Source organism: Tetrao urogallus, assembly GCF_951394365.1.
Source record: "Tetrao urogallus genome assembly, chromosome: Z".
Classification (NCBI taxonomy): Eukaryota; Metazoa; Chordata; class Aves; order Galliformes; family Phasianidae; genus Tetrao; species Tetrao urogallus.
The window spans coordinates 43313332-43328289 of record NC_136816.1 but is presented as its reverse complement, the minus strand read 5'-3'; the positions used below and the strand labels follow the sequence as shown (position 1 = coordinate 43328289).

Below are 14958 nucleotides of genomic sequence, written 5' to 3'. Positions count from 1 at the left end.
ACTGTTTCAGTAAAAGAAAAAATTACCATTAAATCTAGACAGATTAAGGCGAAGAATGACCAGCGTGACACTAGATTTGGGAAAGGCCTTCCCGAAGCCGCTTAGCAGTGTCATCTGAATATTAAAACCAAGGAATTTCAAGAAAACAAGGTTAAAGAGTTCCAAAACAGTCCCAGAACATTAAAGTCTCAAGGCTTTTTGAAGTTCTGTAGAGGCTTTGTATAATAGCTATACATTTTGAAGAATTTGAGGAAGGAGAGAGTCTAGTTAAGTGATAAATCCTGGACAGATACAGAAGAATATACGTATTTCTACATAATGTCCACACCTGAAAAGTAGCTAATTATCTAAACATAGAGCAAGTCAGCAGCAGCAAGTATTCCAAGAATATCCTGTTCTTACTGCTCCAATCTTCACGAGTCTTCTCCACAAACTTTATTTTCCAAGCAAATAATGTACACTAATTATCCCAACTGTCTGATCACACTCTTTATCTCTTAACTTATTGACCAGTGTCAATCAAGTAAAGTTTACAGAACAGTAGCAGATCTAAGAAACAGTTTAAGTCAACACCGAGGTAGTGCAGATATATGTGAAACAGGGACCTAATGAGCGAAAAGTTACAGCGTAATACTTGCATTGATCTGCTCAAAAATGAAACTGCACACTGACCATCCAGGAGTAAGGAAGATGCATTTGGGGGAAGAAGAGGTAAGTAGGTCACGAGGACATGTACAGGGAAAGCTTGAGCCATCTGCTAAGGGAAGGTGTAAGTTCATAAGACAGTAATCACTATGACAAGAGGTTCAGTTCACTGCTCACGGCCCATTCCTCTGTCACCTACAGTAAACACACGTGAACCAGAAGAAAGCACTAACAGAAATACCTGAAACTTACTGTAGCTTCAGCAGAATGTTTAATTGAAATTAGAAGTTGACACTGTAAATCACTAATGCTTTTCAGAACCCTGCAAAACTTTATTAGGTAGGCAATTTCCTCTTCCTTCCTTTTATCCTGGATAGTTAAGAACTTAAAGGCCTCTAATACTGTTGATGAACCAAAAGCCTTCAACAGCCTCCTCAGTACCCGCAAATATCTAATGAAAGGTACTCAAAGCCAGCAGTAGTGTGTAAAACTAACAATACTTCCATACAACTACAGACTTCCATACTATACTATAACACCTCTACAGTCCTATTATACACTCCAAATCTTGTTTTGCATTAATATTACAATTGAATCCAAATTTCTAAATTGTACTGAAAAAAAAAAATCACAATAGTTGAAAGAACAGTGCTGCTCAGACATGTATTCCTGGTACCTTTCACCAGTTAACTGCCACCACATAACTCAAATGGAACAAAATAGTAGTTCAAAACTACTAAAATTCAGCTCCAAGTAATTCTTCCTCTTTGGAAGAAAAAGCTTAAAAAAAAAAACAAAAAAAAACAAAAAAAAAACAAATAGGATTTCATAGTAATTTTGAAAACCATACATCGTTGGACTAATGGCAGACATTTTAGACGTATGCATAGAAAACTATGAATACTTTCTCTTGAATATTACTAGCCCCTTCATTCATGCTTAAGTCCATCAAAACACTCAAAAAATAATGACATTCAGAACCCAATGTTGGAAAACCTCATATACTTGCTTGTTAATCTATACATTCTGTTGGACTTGAGAAGCCCAGTACTTCACTTCAGCGAATTGGAAAGCACAACTCTCTTATTGCAAAAGCTTTACTTAAACAGCTGTCTGTTTAGAAGAGGCACTGCCAAGTACACCTGAGCACCGTTCATGAGTCTGAACACAGTGCACTTTAGTAGGTATCCTCTTGACAGCTACAAAAAGTGAGGTCTTTACTGGTTCAGTAGCCTGTCAGTGAGTATGACAAAGATTAATCCCTAAATTATTTCAGGGCTAAAGCTGCTATCTTGTATTTGTGCTACTCAACTAACCAAAGAAAGAGAAGACACACTCCATGAAGAATGTTCAGCACACAATGCACACCTCATGACAAGTCAGCACGCTAGGCTTCCAAAAGGATGACACACACTGCTCTTTCCATCTATGACAGTTTTTTTAGTACAGACCATTTTAACAGCATATGCAACCATGACATATAATTTCAGAGTTCGTTCAAATGCCATTCTTGTCCATACTATGTAACTACAGTTTTTTTGATATAGCTGTTACATAAACGTAAACAGTTCTTGAGACGTGAAGATGAATTTATGCATTTTTTTCTACATAAAATACTGAAGTAATCAGAAAAAAAATAAAATCAGAAAAACAACTAAGAGCTCAGTGAATGCAGTTAGTCACACTGTGCGTTCTCCTAGCCCTGAAAAACAGAATCTGTTGCACAGCTGTCCAGCTCTTTTCCTTTTCTAATAGCCATAAACATAGGCTATGAAGTTCACTTTGTGATCTCTCAAATACTACTCCACAAGAACTGCAGGTGGTCCTATGTTACTAAAACAGGCTGAACTCAAATCTGTGAAGTCTAAAGAACTGGAAAATTGGTTTTAGTATATATATATATATATATATATATTATATACCTATATATATATTATATACCTATATATATAGGTATAAAATATATATGTATATACACACATTTATTATAGACAGAATATATACATATAGAAATATATGTAGATGTATATATGTGTACCTACCTACATTAAGGAACAATACCTGAGCAACAGTTGGTGTTGCAATTTCCATTCAAAAGCATTGCCTTGGTGGTCAAGTATAACGTCTTATCCAAACTTTTTCAACCTATGTGAATTATCTTTTGCTCACCATACAGAAATTTGCCTGCAGCTGTCAGCGTACAACAAAGTTACTAAAATTGTTATGTTAATTCTTCACAGCTTTCTCATTTGTTGACAAGCACTTCATCATATACATCAACCTAATTACACTTCCATTTCCCAGCTCTTGAGAACTTGTAACTGCTCTAGAAAATATGAAGTTGGTGCATACAAAACCATTTTTCAGTGAGAAGATGTGCACAGAGTATTTCATTGCTGTACACAGTTTAAAAAACAAGCCCACAATTTTTAAATTGTTACTTACACAGGGATGTTTTCAAAAGCATCTTCAAAATTTTCCTGGAAAAGAAAGAAAGTGTTTCAATTAATAGTCTGTGTGTGCTCAGGAACTCTTCATGTAACACAATAGAAATCTACTTTTACTAGGCAGCATTTATTCTTCAATACGGAGTAATTACTGGACTATTCATAGTCATGCTTTCAGTGCAAATCATCACCCAAACACATTTTCCAAAGGCTCACTACACCAGAGTATAGTTTAACAGTAAGTATAAAACAGATTTTTCTCCTCTCCAGCCTCTTCAACTTTCACTGATTACTGAGGGGAATACAGTCTTACACCTCATTGAAAGTGGTATGCAAAGGAATAAAATGATACAAAACTTATACAACATTCCTAGTATATTTTACCACAAATAATACAAGCACTATAATGCCTGCAACAAATTTTCAAAAAAAGAAATGTTTGCAGAACAACAATAATACTGAAAGAAAGCAATTTAAGTTTCTTAAGTACCATCCTTGTGTAAGTAGCTGAATTTCCACCAATTACAGCTTACTTTAAAGTTTTCCACTTACTAAAGACAATGCACACACCTGCAATATTATTAAGAGTTCACTCCTGGTGAGATGAAAGATAAAGAGTTTGTGATATTTACCCCCAGCTAACATTCAGCAGTACTTCAGAAGACAAACCTAGGCTTCATGAATTTTAAATTTCCCTGCAAACTTATCAGAATAATCAAATGGTAACAATGGATCAGATAATCTTTCTCCTCTACAGGAGATATTCAGGAACAGTGATCCACCTTCCAAAAAACATTACTTTACTTTTATTTTTAACTAAGGGAAAATATCCATTCAGAGTAACTGCTGAACAGTTGAACACATTACTACATCACGTTTTGAAATACTGCAACTGCTATTATTTTTGCCTGCAGCTACCATGGCCAAGTACTATAAACGTATTTAAAGAAAAATCATTAACAGACTGCTTAAATGCTCTCTTTCAAACTAAGTTAACTGCCTATATTATGGTAGACAGGGATAAGGACTATTCTGAAAAGTACAGTATCAAGTCAGAAGCAGATAAAATGACATGTGATCTGAGAAGAGTGGAACCAAGTTTCCAAAAGCAGTATAGATGCCAACAGGAACAAACATCCCAAACAAAAACCCTGTTTCACTCGTATCCATGTCTCACTCCAGACAATGATAAAAGTCAGTCTTATAATAAAGCACTTCTCTGAAGACTGTTTGCCTCCTTGATCCATTTCCAGAGACAGGAGGAGAAATTCAGCAACATACATAAAAACACAATGGCAGCATTTTTGAGTATGCTTCCATTTTTTATATGGAAAGAAACTGATTTTTTTATCTGATGTTTGAACTGTCAGATATTTGCAGAGAACAGCAGCAACCAGCAGTCCGTATCAATGTAGAAAAACACAACTAACATGGATCTCTTCTTGCCTCCACACACTCAGCAAGGACCACAACAGTCTGTCTCCTGATGAATTTTGTTTCCTGCTATTCATATTCATCAAATGCTCCTCTAAGCTGAAGTATCAGAATCTAAAGTGGTGTAAGAAAGAAGGGGACAGACTCTTTAGCAGGGCCTGTGGTGACAGGACAAGGGGAAATGGTTCAAACTAAAAGAGAGGAGATTTAGATTGGATCTAAGGAATAAGTTTCTTACGATAAGCATGGTCAGGCACTGACCTCAGGTTGCCCAGAGGTGTGGTGGATCCCTCAGCCATGGAGACATTCAAGGTCAGGCTGAGACAGGGCTCTGATCCAGCAGTAGGAGTGGAAGAACAGATTAGAAAGCCTTTAAGAATTCCTTCCAACTCAAACAAGTATATGATTCTCAAGCACTAATGAAAATACTGAATTGAAATACCCAAAATAGCTTCCCTCAGATCAAGTTCTGAGATTTGTCAAGTTCTTGCCAAAATATAAAATGTTTCAAAAGCACTCAGAAAACACTCACTTTCTTCTAAGCAGCCTGTTACAATTTACTTATGAATTAGCCAGCTCAACAACAGAAAATAGAGTGAAGAGTTACATAAAACACATTTTTAACATGTAAAGTCATAAATGTGTGCATATATTACATGCATATATGTATTTAAAAAAAACAAAAATCAAGTGGTTTGTAATGTTTATCTAAATCCTGGAATACAGAAGCAGCCCGAAGACAAGAACAGGCACTCTTGCACACATGGCTAAAGCCTAGTAAAGACTGCATTTTCAGTGCCTCGTCACATCCAGAAGATATAGTTGCATTGCCACAACCAGCTTCAAAGGGTGCTTATTTATGTCAGTTTATGCCAGAAGCACAATTTCCTTCAAATCTAATGCTGTGTGCAACTAAGTCAGCCATATTTGTGACCTATATAATTCAAAAATCTCTAGCGGATTAATAGAACTTCCTTTATTTACATAGCTGTCACAGACTTAATGCAGACTCTTATCCACTTTCTTCTACTGACTTGAATGCATGCTGAAGCAAGTCCCAAGGTATATCCTTGTCCTGATATACTGACAGTGGGGTTAAAAAAAAAAAAAAAAAAAAAAAAAGGAAGAAAAAAAAGAAAGAAAACCCTACACAGTTTTTCCATATATTTTCTATTCATTGGAAAAAAAAAAAAAAAAAACATTTAACAGTTAATTTGGAACCAAGTGAAACAGTTTAACAGTGGTGTTCCTCAGTATATACACTGGCTAGTGCTGAATCTTAAGATTTTTGTGCCATATCCAGAGAACAGGTCAGTATGAGTATTTAACACAAGAATGAAAATAAACCTGCCACTAGATGGCATGACAAAAACTGACTTTCCTGCAAATCTGTAAAATAAAAAAAAAAATTAAAACAGTGGCAGAATACTTGATAAAATAAAGCTGTCTTAAAAAGACTTTTCCTGAATCATATCATCATTTTTTTTCTTGGACCACTGTTCTATTTAACAACTTTTTAATTTTTATTTTTATTTTTTTTAAGATGTAAGCCAGTTTGAAAAGTTTCAATAAATTAGAGATACTTCCATTTTCCAAATCCAAGAAAGTTCAGCTCAGACAACAATAAACATAAACAGACAAGTACATAAACAGAGAAAAAAAAACAGTTTGAGCATTCCTTAGCAATAATAGCAGAAACCATTCACATTAGACCACCGTTTACATATAAAGCCTCATGAAAAATAAAATGAGTCACTTTAAAATTACTACAGAGATTTACCTGTTACTATATTTTTAATACACTAGTAGAAAGTAGAAACAACTGCTTGTCCTGGTAATAACAGGATGCATTTCTGACACTAGGATTTCTTTCTCCTTTCTTTCATATTTACGGCGTCACCTATGATGTCTTAAGCAGCTGTGGACTGCAACTTTTTAAAGATAAGAGGAGGGGAGGTATAAGGAGATATAGGGAAACAAAGCTGATCTGCAATGTCCATACTTTGGAATAGGACTATGAAAGAGGCTTTCTATATCGTCTTCATTTGGATACTGCCACTAGTTTCTAGACGCCAGGAGTCACCACACAGATTGATTAGCAAATGGAATCAAGTATTAAAAATATTATTTGATCAGAATTTAAATATTCTTCTCTATTACACTACTTTACGTACATTCATTTCCCCTCCGCCCTAGCCAGTGTTACATTAACAATTCCAAAGAAATTAGTGGCTATACATTTTAAACTACAGGCCTTCAGTGGTGGCAGCTTAACACAAGCCAACAGCTACAAATCAGCAATATGCTACCATTACAGCAAGATGCAAGCTCCTGATCACTTTTCTCAATGATACAAAAGGACACCATACTTCCTTTCTGTTCACCTGACCAAGCCGAGAACAAAAACATCAGTGAAACAGGAAATATTTTGAGACGAGCAGCACAGGAACATGACTGACTCTAAAGCAACAAAATGATAGGATAATCCCACTTTAGTGGGGTTAATTTCAGTAAGATTCCTCTTTTCAGGTTTTTTACCTGCTTGTTTCATCTACCTAGTGCTAAAGTCAAGACTTTTCAGAGACATTTTCTTCTGTCTTTTTTTTTTTCTTTCCATTTATCATGCTCCCTTGGAGCTCTCCTTGAGGACAACAGCATCCTCAGTATTAAATGAAATACAAATACTACACTATCAACCGTCAGTTCTCTACTCACTTACTCTATATTTGTATTACAAAAATACTGAGAGTTTTCAAGTCTTAATTTTTTTTTTTAGCTTTCTTTCAAGTAGTCTGAAATAAATTCAGCCACTACCACAGAGCTACTATAAATGCAGGGAACTGGAAAGATCTGTATCATTGTAAACTTCTCAACATGAAACCTATCTCTGTTTAAAATATACATATATATGTCATTTTTGCAATTTTAAAAAGGTATTAATAAAAATTAGAGCACAGTTACGGAAGCTTGCTCACATGCCACAGTGATTAGTTTTTAAGAGGTCACCCATACATTCTTTATATTAAGAATTTGCCAACTAAACATAATGAAAAACAGTTGTCATCAAAAGACTATCATTAAATTTGTTGGTTTTTTTTTTTCCAATTCAATTTCTAATCAATACCCAAGAAATGAACATAATTATTCATGCGCGAAGATTTCATTAGAACTAGTGGAAAGCAAAACAGAAGAACAAGAAAACATTGCCTTTACTTTAATGACTGGGATTAAAGAGTACATTAGTCTAGAAGAAGGAGCTGCACATGGAAACAGGCTGAGGCAGTACTATAGAAAGCAACAATGCTGAAGAAGACTCGGAGGCAATTTCAACAAGTAATTCAATATGAATTCCTATTGTTACTGTGATCCATAAGTGAATCTGCAAACAGTAGAAAAAACAAGTTACGATGCAACACAGAGCATGAAAACAGTAAAGCTTAGCTTCCTTACAGTTAAGCCTTCCTGAAGGCTGATAATTATTAAAGAATACAATAGAGATTCCTCCCAAAATAGTTCAGGAACTTGAACACGCGGCTGATTTTAACAGCTTTTTGAGAACTTGAATCATTTTGACTTTCCAAGCAGAAATAGTTACCATCTCTGGCTCATACATAAAACCAGTAAAAAGCAAAACCTCTGTGATTTCTTCTGAACATCAGTTTTCATAACGTTTTCCTCGCTGATTCAAATTCACATTTCTCTCATGCAGTGTGTTAACTCGTGGAACTGGACATGTTTCTCATGGCTCCAGATTAAGATTCTGAGAAGCACACATTATGGTTCAGCTAAGAACAAAATTGCTGGCCTCAAACCTGCACCTGCCACGTCTCATGAAAACTGATGGCTTTTGTTCTAACATTACTTTACGAAGAATTTGTTCAAATTAACTCACAGCCTGTAATTTGAGCTACAGATAGAATTCCACTATAGTTTACTATCAGAATTCCATTTCATACTATCAGAAAGATAACATTTTTAGATTCCATTTTTGTTTCTCAACATTGCTGTTTCCCAGAAGAAGTTCAATCATTCTCCACATATCATAGAATACCTCCATAACAGATTATTTGGATTTCATTTTGCTACTTTTAATAATTCCCCCCTACATACACACCTAAAAACCACCCTTGAAGCACCAAATATCAGAAATAATACATCACAAAAAAAGAATGATGGAAACAACAGTGCAAGCTTACTGATCTAAAGTTGTAAAAGTTCAGTTGATAATACAGCTCAGTTAAAAATATGTTCAAATTTGTAAAACTCATTTCATTCATCTAGAGTAAGCCAAGTGTTACATGGCAATCACAGAACGACCAGGTTGGAAGAGACCTGAAGGATCATGAATTGCCAACCCTCCCACCACATGCAGGGCCACCAACCTCCCCATTTAATACCAGACCAGGCTGCCCAGGGCCACATCCAGTCTGCCCTTGAACACCTCCAGGGACGGGGCATCCACAACCGCTGTGGGCAGCCTGTTCCAGCACCTCACCACTCTCTGTAAAGAATTTCCCACTGACATCCAACCTCAATCTTTCCTCCTTCAACTTCAAAGCATTTCCCCTTGTCCTGCAGTTATCAACCCTTTCAAAGCGATGACTCCCCTCCTGTTTATAGGCTCCCTTTAGGTACTGAAAGGCTGCAATGAGGTCACCCCACAGCCTTCTTTTCTCCAGGCTGAACAAGCCCAGCTCCCTCAGGCTGTCTTCATAGGGGAGGTGCTCCAGCCCTCTGATCATCTTTGGGGTAACACACATTTCAAAACTTCAAACAGAAGCTCTATGAACAAAACAAAAAATAAGAAGTGATTCTTACAACTTGCCTAACACTTTGTTGCTTAGGACACCTTTCCTTCAAACTGTTAGATGATAGTCATGAAAGGGCAGAATTCAACAATTCTGTTTTGTTATATATATATTATATATTGTATATATATAAACAGAATACTTAAGTAGCAGTTGACTTTTTTGGGCTTACATATTATTTCAAACATACTTGAGCTTTAAATATGATCCATGCTTTTATGCTTTGCATAAAAGATCGCGTTTTTCTAGAGTGAGATTGCAGACGAGCTGTGTTTTGCTGAAAGTTTTCCACACAGATGAAGAACTTCAGCTGTTAGAAGCCACAGATGCAGTAGTTCAGACTCACTTATTAAATCTCAAGAACACAGAACAGCATACCATGTTCAAGATCTTTATTAACATGGGTATCTTGGTCAGGAGTCAAGCTTTAGCCAAACAAACAAACAAAAAACACAGCAACAACTCTACATCCAAAAAGAAATCAGGAATCAACAAGACAGAGCACAGCTTTACTAGAAATTTGGCTAAATAAACTGAAGCTGAGTTCAGCAGTATAAACTTCGGTGTCATTTAGTTCAAAATAAGATGTCAGCACCCACAAGAATGAAGATATTTCCACTGCAGCCTGGCAAGTTGTGACCTTTCCACATAGCTGCTTACCTCAAAACTACCAAAGTCATAGGAAAATTGAGGCCTGGAAGTTCCGCCCTCAATTTTAAAAGTTTTTAATGAAAATATCTGATGTAGGTAGATATTAATAACCAGCACATTCTAAAACAAAAAGCAAAAACAAAAAACAACAACAACAAAAAAAAAACCAGGCAATTCTGATTTACATTTAGTTATATAAAAACTGGACAATTCTAAAGCATCATAGCAGTCATTCTGTACAAATGAAACCTGCAGTGAGAATGATTACATGCAGTGATGCTAGTCTGTGGGTCAGACACACCACACACTAGTGCATGGATGTCCAACCTTTCGGCTTCTCGGGGCTGTGTTCAGTGAAGACAAATTCTCTTGGGTTGAATATACGTTTGCTATCCCAAAAGTAATGCCTCCCATTTATTCCCATGGAAACTGTAACAAACACAGTGAGCGCACTAACACTGCTTGGTAGAGCAAATTCTCAGCTACGCAACATTATCTTCCAGCAACGGTCACTACAACTGGCTACGTATTTTCACCAGCAATGAAAAGAGCTTGCACACCACACTCATCAAAATCTGCACCAGTAAAGATGATGCTTTGCTACAATTGCCACCGCTGAAATGTGCTAGCCATCACCTCACACTGCTCACATCATTTCTTCGATCTCCATAAATATTCAGCAAGAGTCAATGAATGTCAATGGACGCAGCTTTTTCTGCACAGGGGAATTTAATTTCACGCTTGCTTTAGATGTACTTCATGCCAGATGCCATTGTGTCTGACTGCCCTGTGCTGCCATCTGTCACTCGACAACAACACGTAATAGAATACTGTCAGGAAGGTTCAACATCTGCTGTCATACCACCAACATCCATCTCTGATATCATGGGACAACATAATAAAACAGGAGGCATTGATTTTGGAGCAGCCCTCATAAAACATATTAAATAGATGTGAAGTAGTAACATCTTATTTTTGAATTTGTATATCTTATAAATTTTATTGTTTATATTTTTATTAAAATACTATTTTTAGAAAAGAGCAACGAAACCATAAAACTAGCAGGATATGTGACCCTGTTTTTGTGAAGCTAACATATCAGGTTTGATGATAGTGGCTGCAAGTCTCGGTGAGCTCACAAGAAGTTTGTCAGAGATTTTTGATAGAATTTTACTCTTCCTGTACTTCATCTTTTTAAGCAATTTTTCACAAATGTACGTACTGCCGAAAAACACTGACACAAATAAGATGTCATTGTGAAGTGAGGAATATTTCTCTATGGTAAGATAGGGCTTATAGAATTCTGATGAAGACACATGACCAGTTGAGTATTTGAGTTGAATATCTCCATACAACTCCATACATTCCACTTGAAAATTCACAAATAATTTATGCTGACTGAAAATAGAAGCACAAATATACCAAAAAATGATGACTTTTTCAGCAATCTCAAAATCTATTCTCAAATACCCTTATCAAAATGGAAAGCACAGCTACAGGTTTTTGTTGCTGTTGTTTTGTTTTTCCCTGCTCACAGGACTGTGTTTAGTCAATGTATCATAACACATAAACTTATTTCCCATCACTTGATTTAGCACTGCATCATTCCCTCCAGCTTTCAACCCCTTTAGGGTTAATACTGCAGTGGAGGTTTGACTCGGGCTAGAGTCACTGCCTTTCTAGTCTGGGGCAGGGGGCAGCCATAGGGTGAGCTGTACCAGCCGCAGGTTGGACAGGTCTGTACTGATGTAAGCAACAAGATGAAGCTTTCTAAATCTGCTTCTGAACAGGGTGCCTAATGGAACCACACTGCAGTACACTGACATCAGTCTTAATTGTTCCAAATGCAGCTGGCTGGGCTTGTCCTGTTTTAAACTGCACCTCTCCCTTATGACTGAGAAGCGGAAATAAGCAGATTCAGTTACATATTCAGCAAGAATCTAAAAGTATATCATTTTAACTGGCATGCAAATGGCTCCTGTCAACAGTTATTGATGTTCATATTCATATCTGACTTTTCACACATAAAAGTGAGAGTATAATTACAGTTAAAGTTGGCTGAACTCTAATTCAGATATATACAGAAATAAATATTATCCTCTGCCGTTTCTCTATCTGAGTAAATAGTTTTATCTCAGCCCATGAGTTCTACTTCTTTTTTTCCCCTGATTCTCTCCCTCATCCAGATGGAAAGGGGAGGGAGTGAGCAAATGACTGTATGGTGCTTAGGTACCTGCTGGGTTAAACCACAACAGGACTACACAAAATCACTCTCCTCAAAGCAGACACTCCAGCAGATACTACAAGTCTGCTGTCATTAGCTGTAAGAAAGAACAATTGATTAGCCTAACACCTCTTTAACCAGACATGCCCTTCCAAGTCCTGTAAAACTTTGTGCCAAGTTTGTCAAGCTTTTTAAAAACTTCAATGGAAACCTCTTGTAACCATAGAATTGTCATAAAAATGATCACTGAATCATTTGAGTTGGAATAAACATTTAAAAGTAATCTCGTCCAGCTCCCCTACAACAAATACAGACATCTATAGCTAGAACAGGCTTCTTGGAGTCTGGTTCAGCTTGACCTTGAACATCTCCAGGGACACCACCAACTCTCAGGCCTTACTTCTTGACGAAGGCATGCTGGTTGTGCCGTATCACCTCCCTGTCTCCCCCGTCTATGATAAGGCACATCTTTTCCACAATTTTCCCCAGATCAGAGGTGAGACCAACAGGCCAGTAGTTCCCTGGGTCATCCTTTCTAGACTTCTTAAAAATGGGCGTGACGTTGCTTTTTTTCCAGTCACCACGGACTTCACCTGATTGTCATGGCTTTTCAACTGTAATTGAGAATGGCTTGGTGACTATATCAGCCAATCCCCTCAGATCTCTGGGATGCATCTGATCAGGATCTGCAGACTTAAGGACATTCAGGTTCTTCAGGTGTTTGCAAACTTGATCTTCACTTACAGTGGGAGGAATATTAAGTAATTTCATAGAAATTGCATGAAGCCCTATTGAAATCAAAAGGAACTTACAATGTCTGGAAGTTTCTAGACCTAATTCTTCAGAAGCGTAGCCATGTACAGAGTAATTGTGTATATCTATATTTTCCACAACAAAACTTGTGATGACATTTCTACTTCCAGCCATCTAGATTATCAGCCTTCTCTAATCAGTTTCCAAATAGTCTACAGAGGCTTTTTTTTTTTTTTTTTTCCCCCCCATCAGAAGATATGGAAATGCATTTTCACAGAGAGACAAGCAGAGGGAAAAAACACAAAAGGAAAAACATAGAGCTTCTGTTTTAGACAGAAAAAGCATTTTCTTGAGTTGCTTATATGCAACCAAGACATCAAAAATCAAACTCACAGGTTTGTGATGCAATTTATAAAGCTTGATCTTAAGTCTGGTGAAAACAAAATTTCACAGCTAGGGAAATTCACCTGTTATAGCTCAGAAATGACTATTGCTCATGTAGGTTAGCTTTCCATAATTGCCAAAACATTACAGAAACTTCAGTTCAGACAAGTCAAAGGGTAATGAGACAATTTGATCCTAACACAACAGCGTAACTTCAAAAGATATAGTCGTAGTGCATAAAATGATACGATGTTCACTTGAGTTCATGTGACTCCACAAAATGCACCAAGATAAAAGCTACTATGAAAAGGGAATCTGGAGGATCCATTTTACAAACATCAGACTGTGAGATCGGTCTGACTGTTTTGTTTACAGTACACAATCTTCATTATTTTTTTTTCTCACAAGGGCAGATCTGCCCAGGTGCCTCACATAGCCTTCCCACCTTAATTTCTTTATTTCAGTACTCCTAATGCAGGTGGCAGTGAAAGCTGCCAGGTTTTGCTTCTAGGCTACACTATCCACAGTATTACCACAGGATGCTCAAAACACATTTTAAAAAAACCAGTAAAATTGAAAGCAGTAACAGCCAATGTAAAAAGATATTTACTTCCACCCATGAAAGACTTTCAGGTTGCTGACTGAAAAGCATTCCTCAACAGTTCAAAAACCAGAATGAGTTGAATGATAAAGTTGAATGATAATTTCTTAAGTCACTTATTTCATACAAATTGACTTGATGAAATTTAATTTGATGAAATTAAGGCAGTAGTTAAATTAAACTTCCTCCTGTTTCCACATGAGATTTATTTCCACCATTACCTTAGACCAAACAGTTTGACAGAAGTATCTCTTCTATAGTGATTAAAAGTAACTTCTATTTCTGCTTCATAAATGTGAATCTATTTTTGCCCTGCTAACTTGTTCATTTGCAAGTGTATATATTTGCTAGTAAATCAATTTTTAAAAAAAATTGGAAATTCATAGTTGTCAAGAACAATTTATTCAGATCACAAAGTAAGCACTTAGCCTTCCCCAGATTACATAAATTTTGACAGCAATGCCATTAGCTGCAACTGAACTTAGCTGTTGATGCAGCTGATCAACTCTAAAGAGAACAAAAAACAGAAAGCAGCTAGTTAGCACTCAAGAACAGGGACTGAAAAACATAGAAGTAAAACAAGAAGCATTGATACTGTGGTAAATGCATTTCTAATGCTGAACTGTCTTATAAATGAAGACAATTTCAAAGTTAAGATACCAGCCAAAATGGGTGGTAAGAAAGAACAGCTTCACCTTTCAAGCAGTGTGAGCACACTTCTCAATAGACAGGACTTAATCCTGCACTAAACTGCATAGGAAAACAAAAGGGCTAAAAAGAGGGGTTTGGGATGCCACTCCTCTTTCTTTGTGAAAGTCATGAATCAACTGGTGAATTAACATGAATTAAAAAGCTACCTTTCAAAACACCTGCCCATCATAAGTAATTAGTCGCATATTTTCTCCCAATACCACTGCTCAGAAGCTGAAACAAAAGCCATCCCTTTCACTAATGAAACAGCACAGTCTATATTATCACGGGGTAAAGCGGGCACTTACAACCCATGGCCCA

At 36.7% G+C, this 14958-nt stretch overlaps 1 protein-coding gene across 1 annotated transcript in view; it reads right to left on the bottom strand.

The window, feature by feature from the left end:
- The window catches only part of TTC39B (tetratricopeptide repeat domain 39B), a gene marked incomplete at both ends in the record, with an annotated part of 80700 nt that overhangs the window by 50436 nt on the left and 15306 nt on the right, over positions 1 to 14958 (bottom strand). The window contains one exon of the mRNA XM_079548644.1: positions 3091 to 3125. Within this exon, the coding sequence (XP_079404770.1) occupies positions 3091 to 3125 (35 nt within the window). The remainder of the gene's footprint in view (positions 1 to 3090; positions 3126 to 14958) is intronic.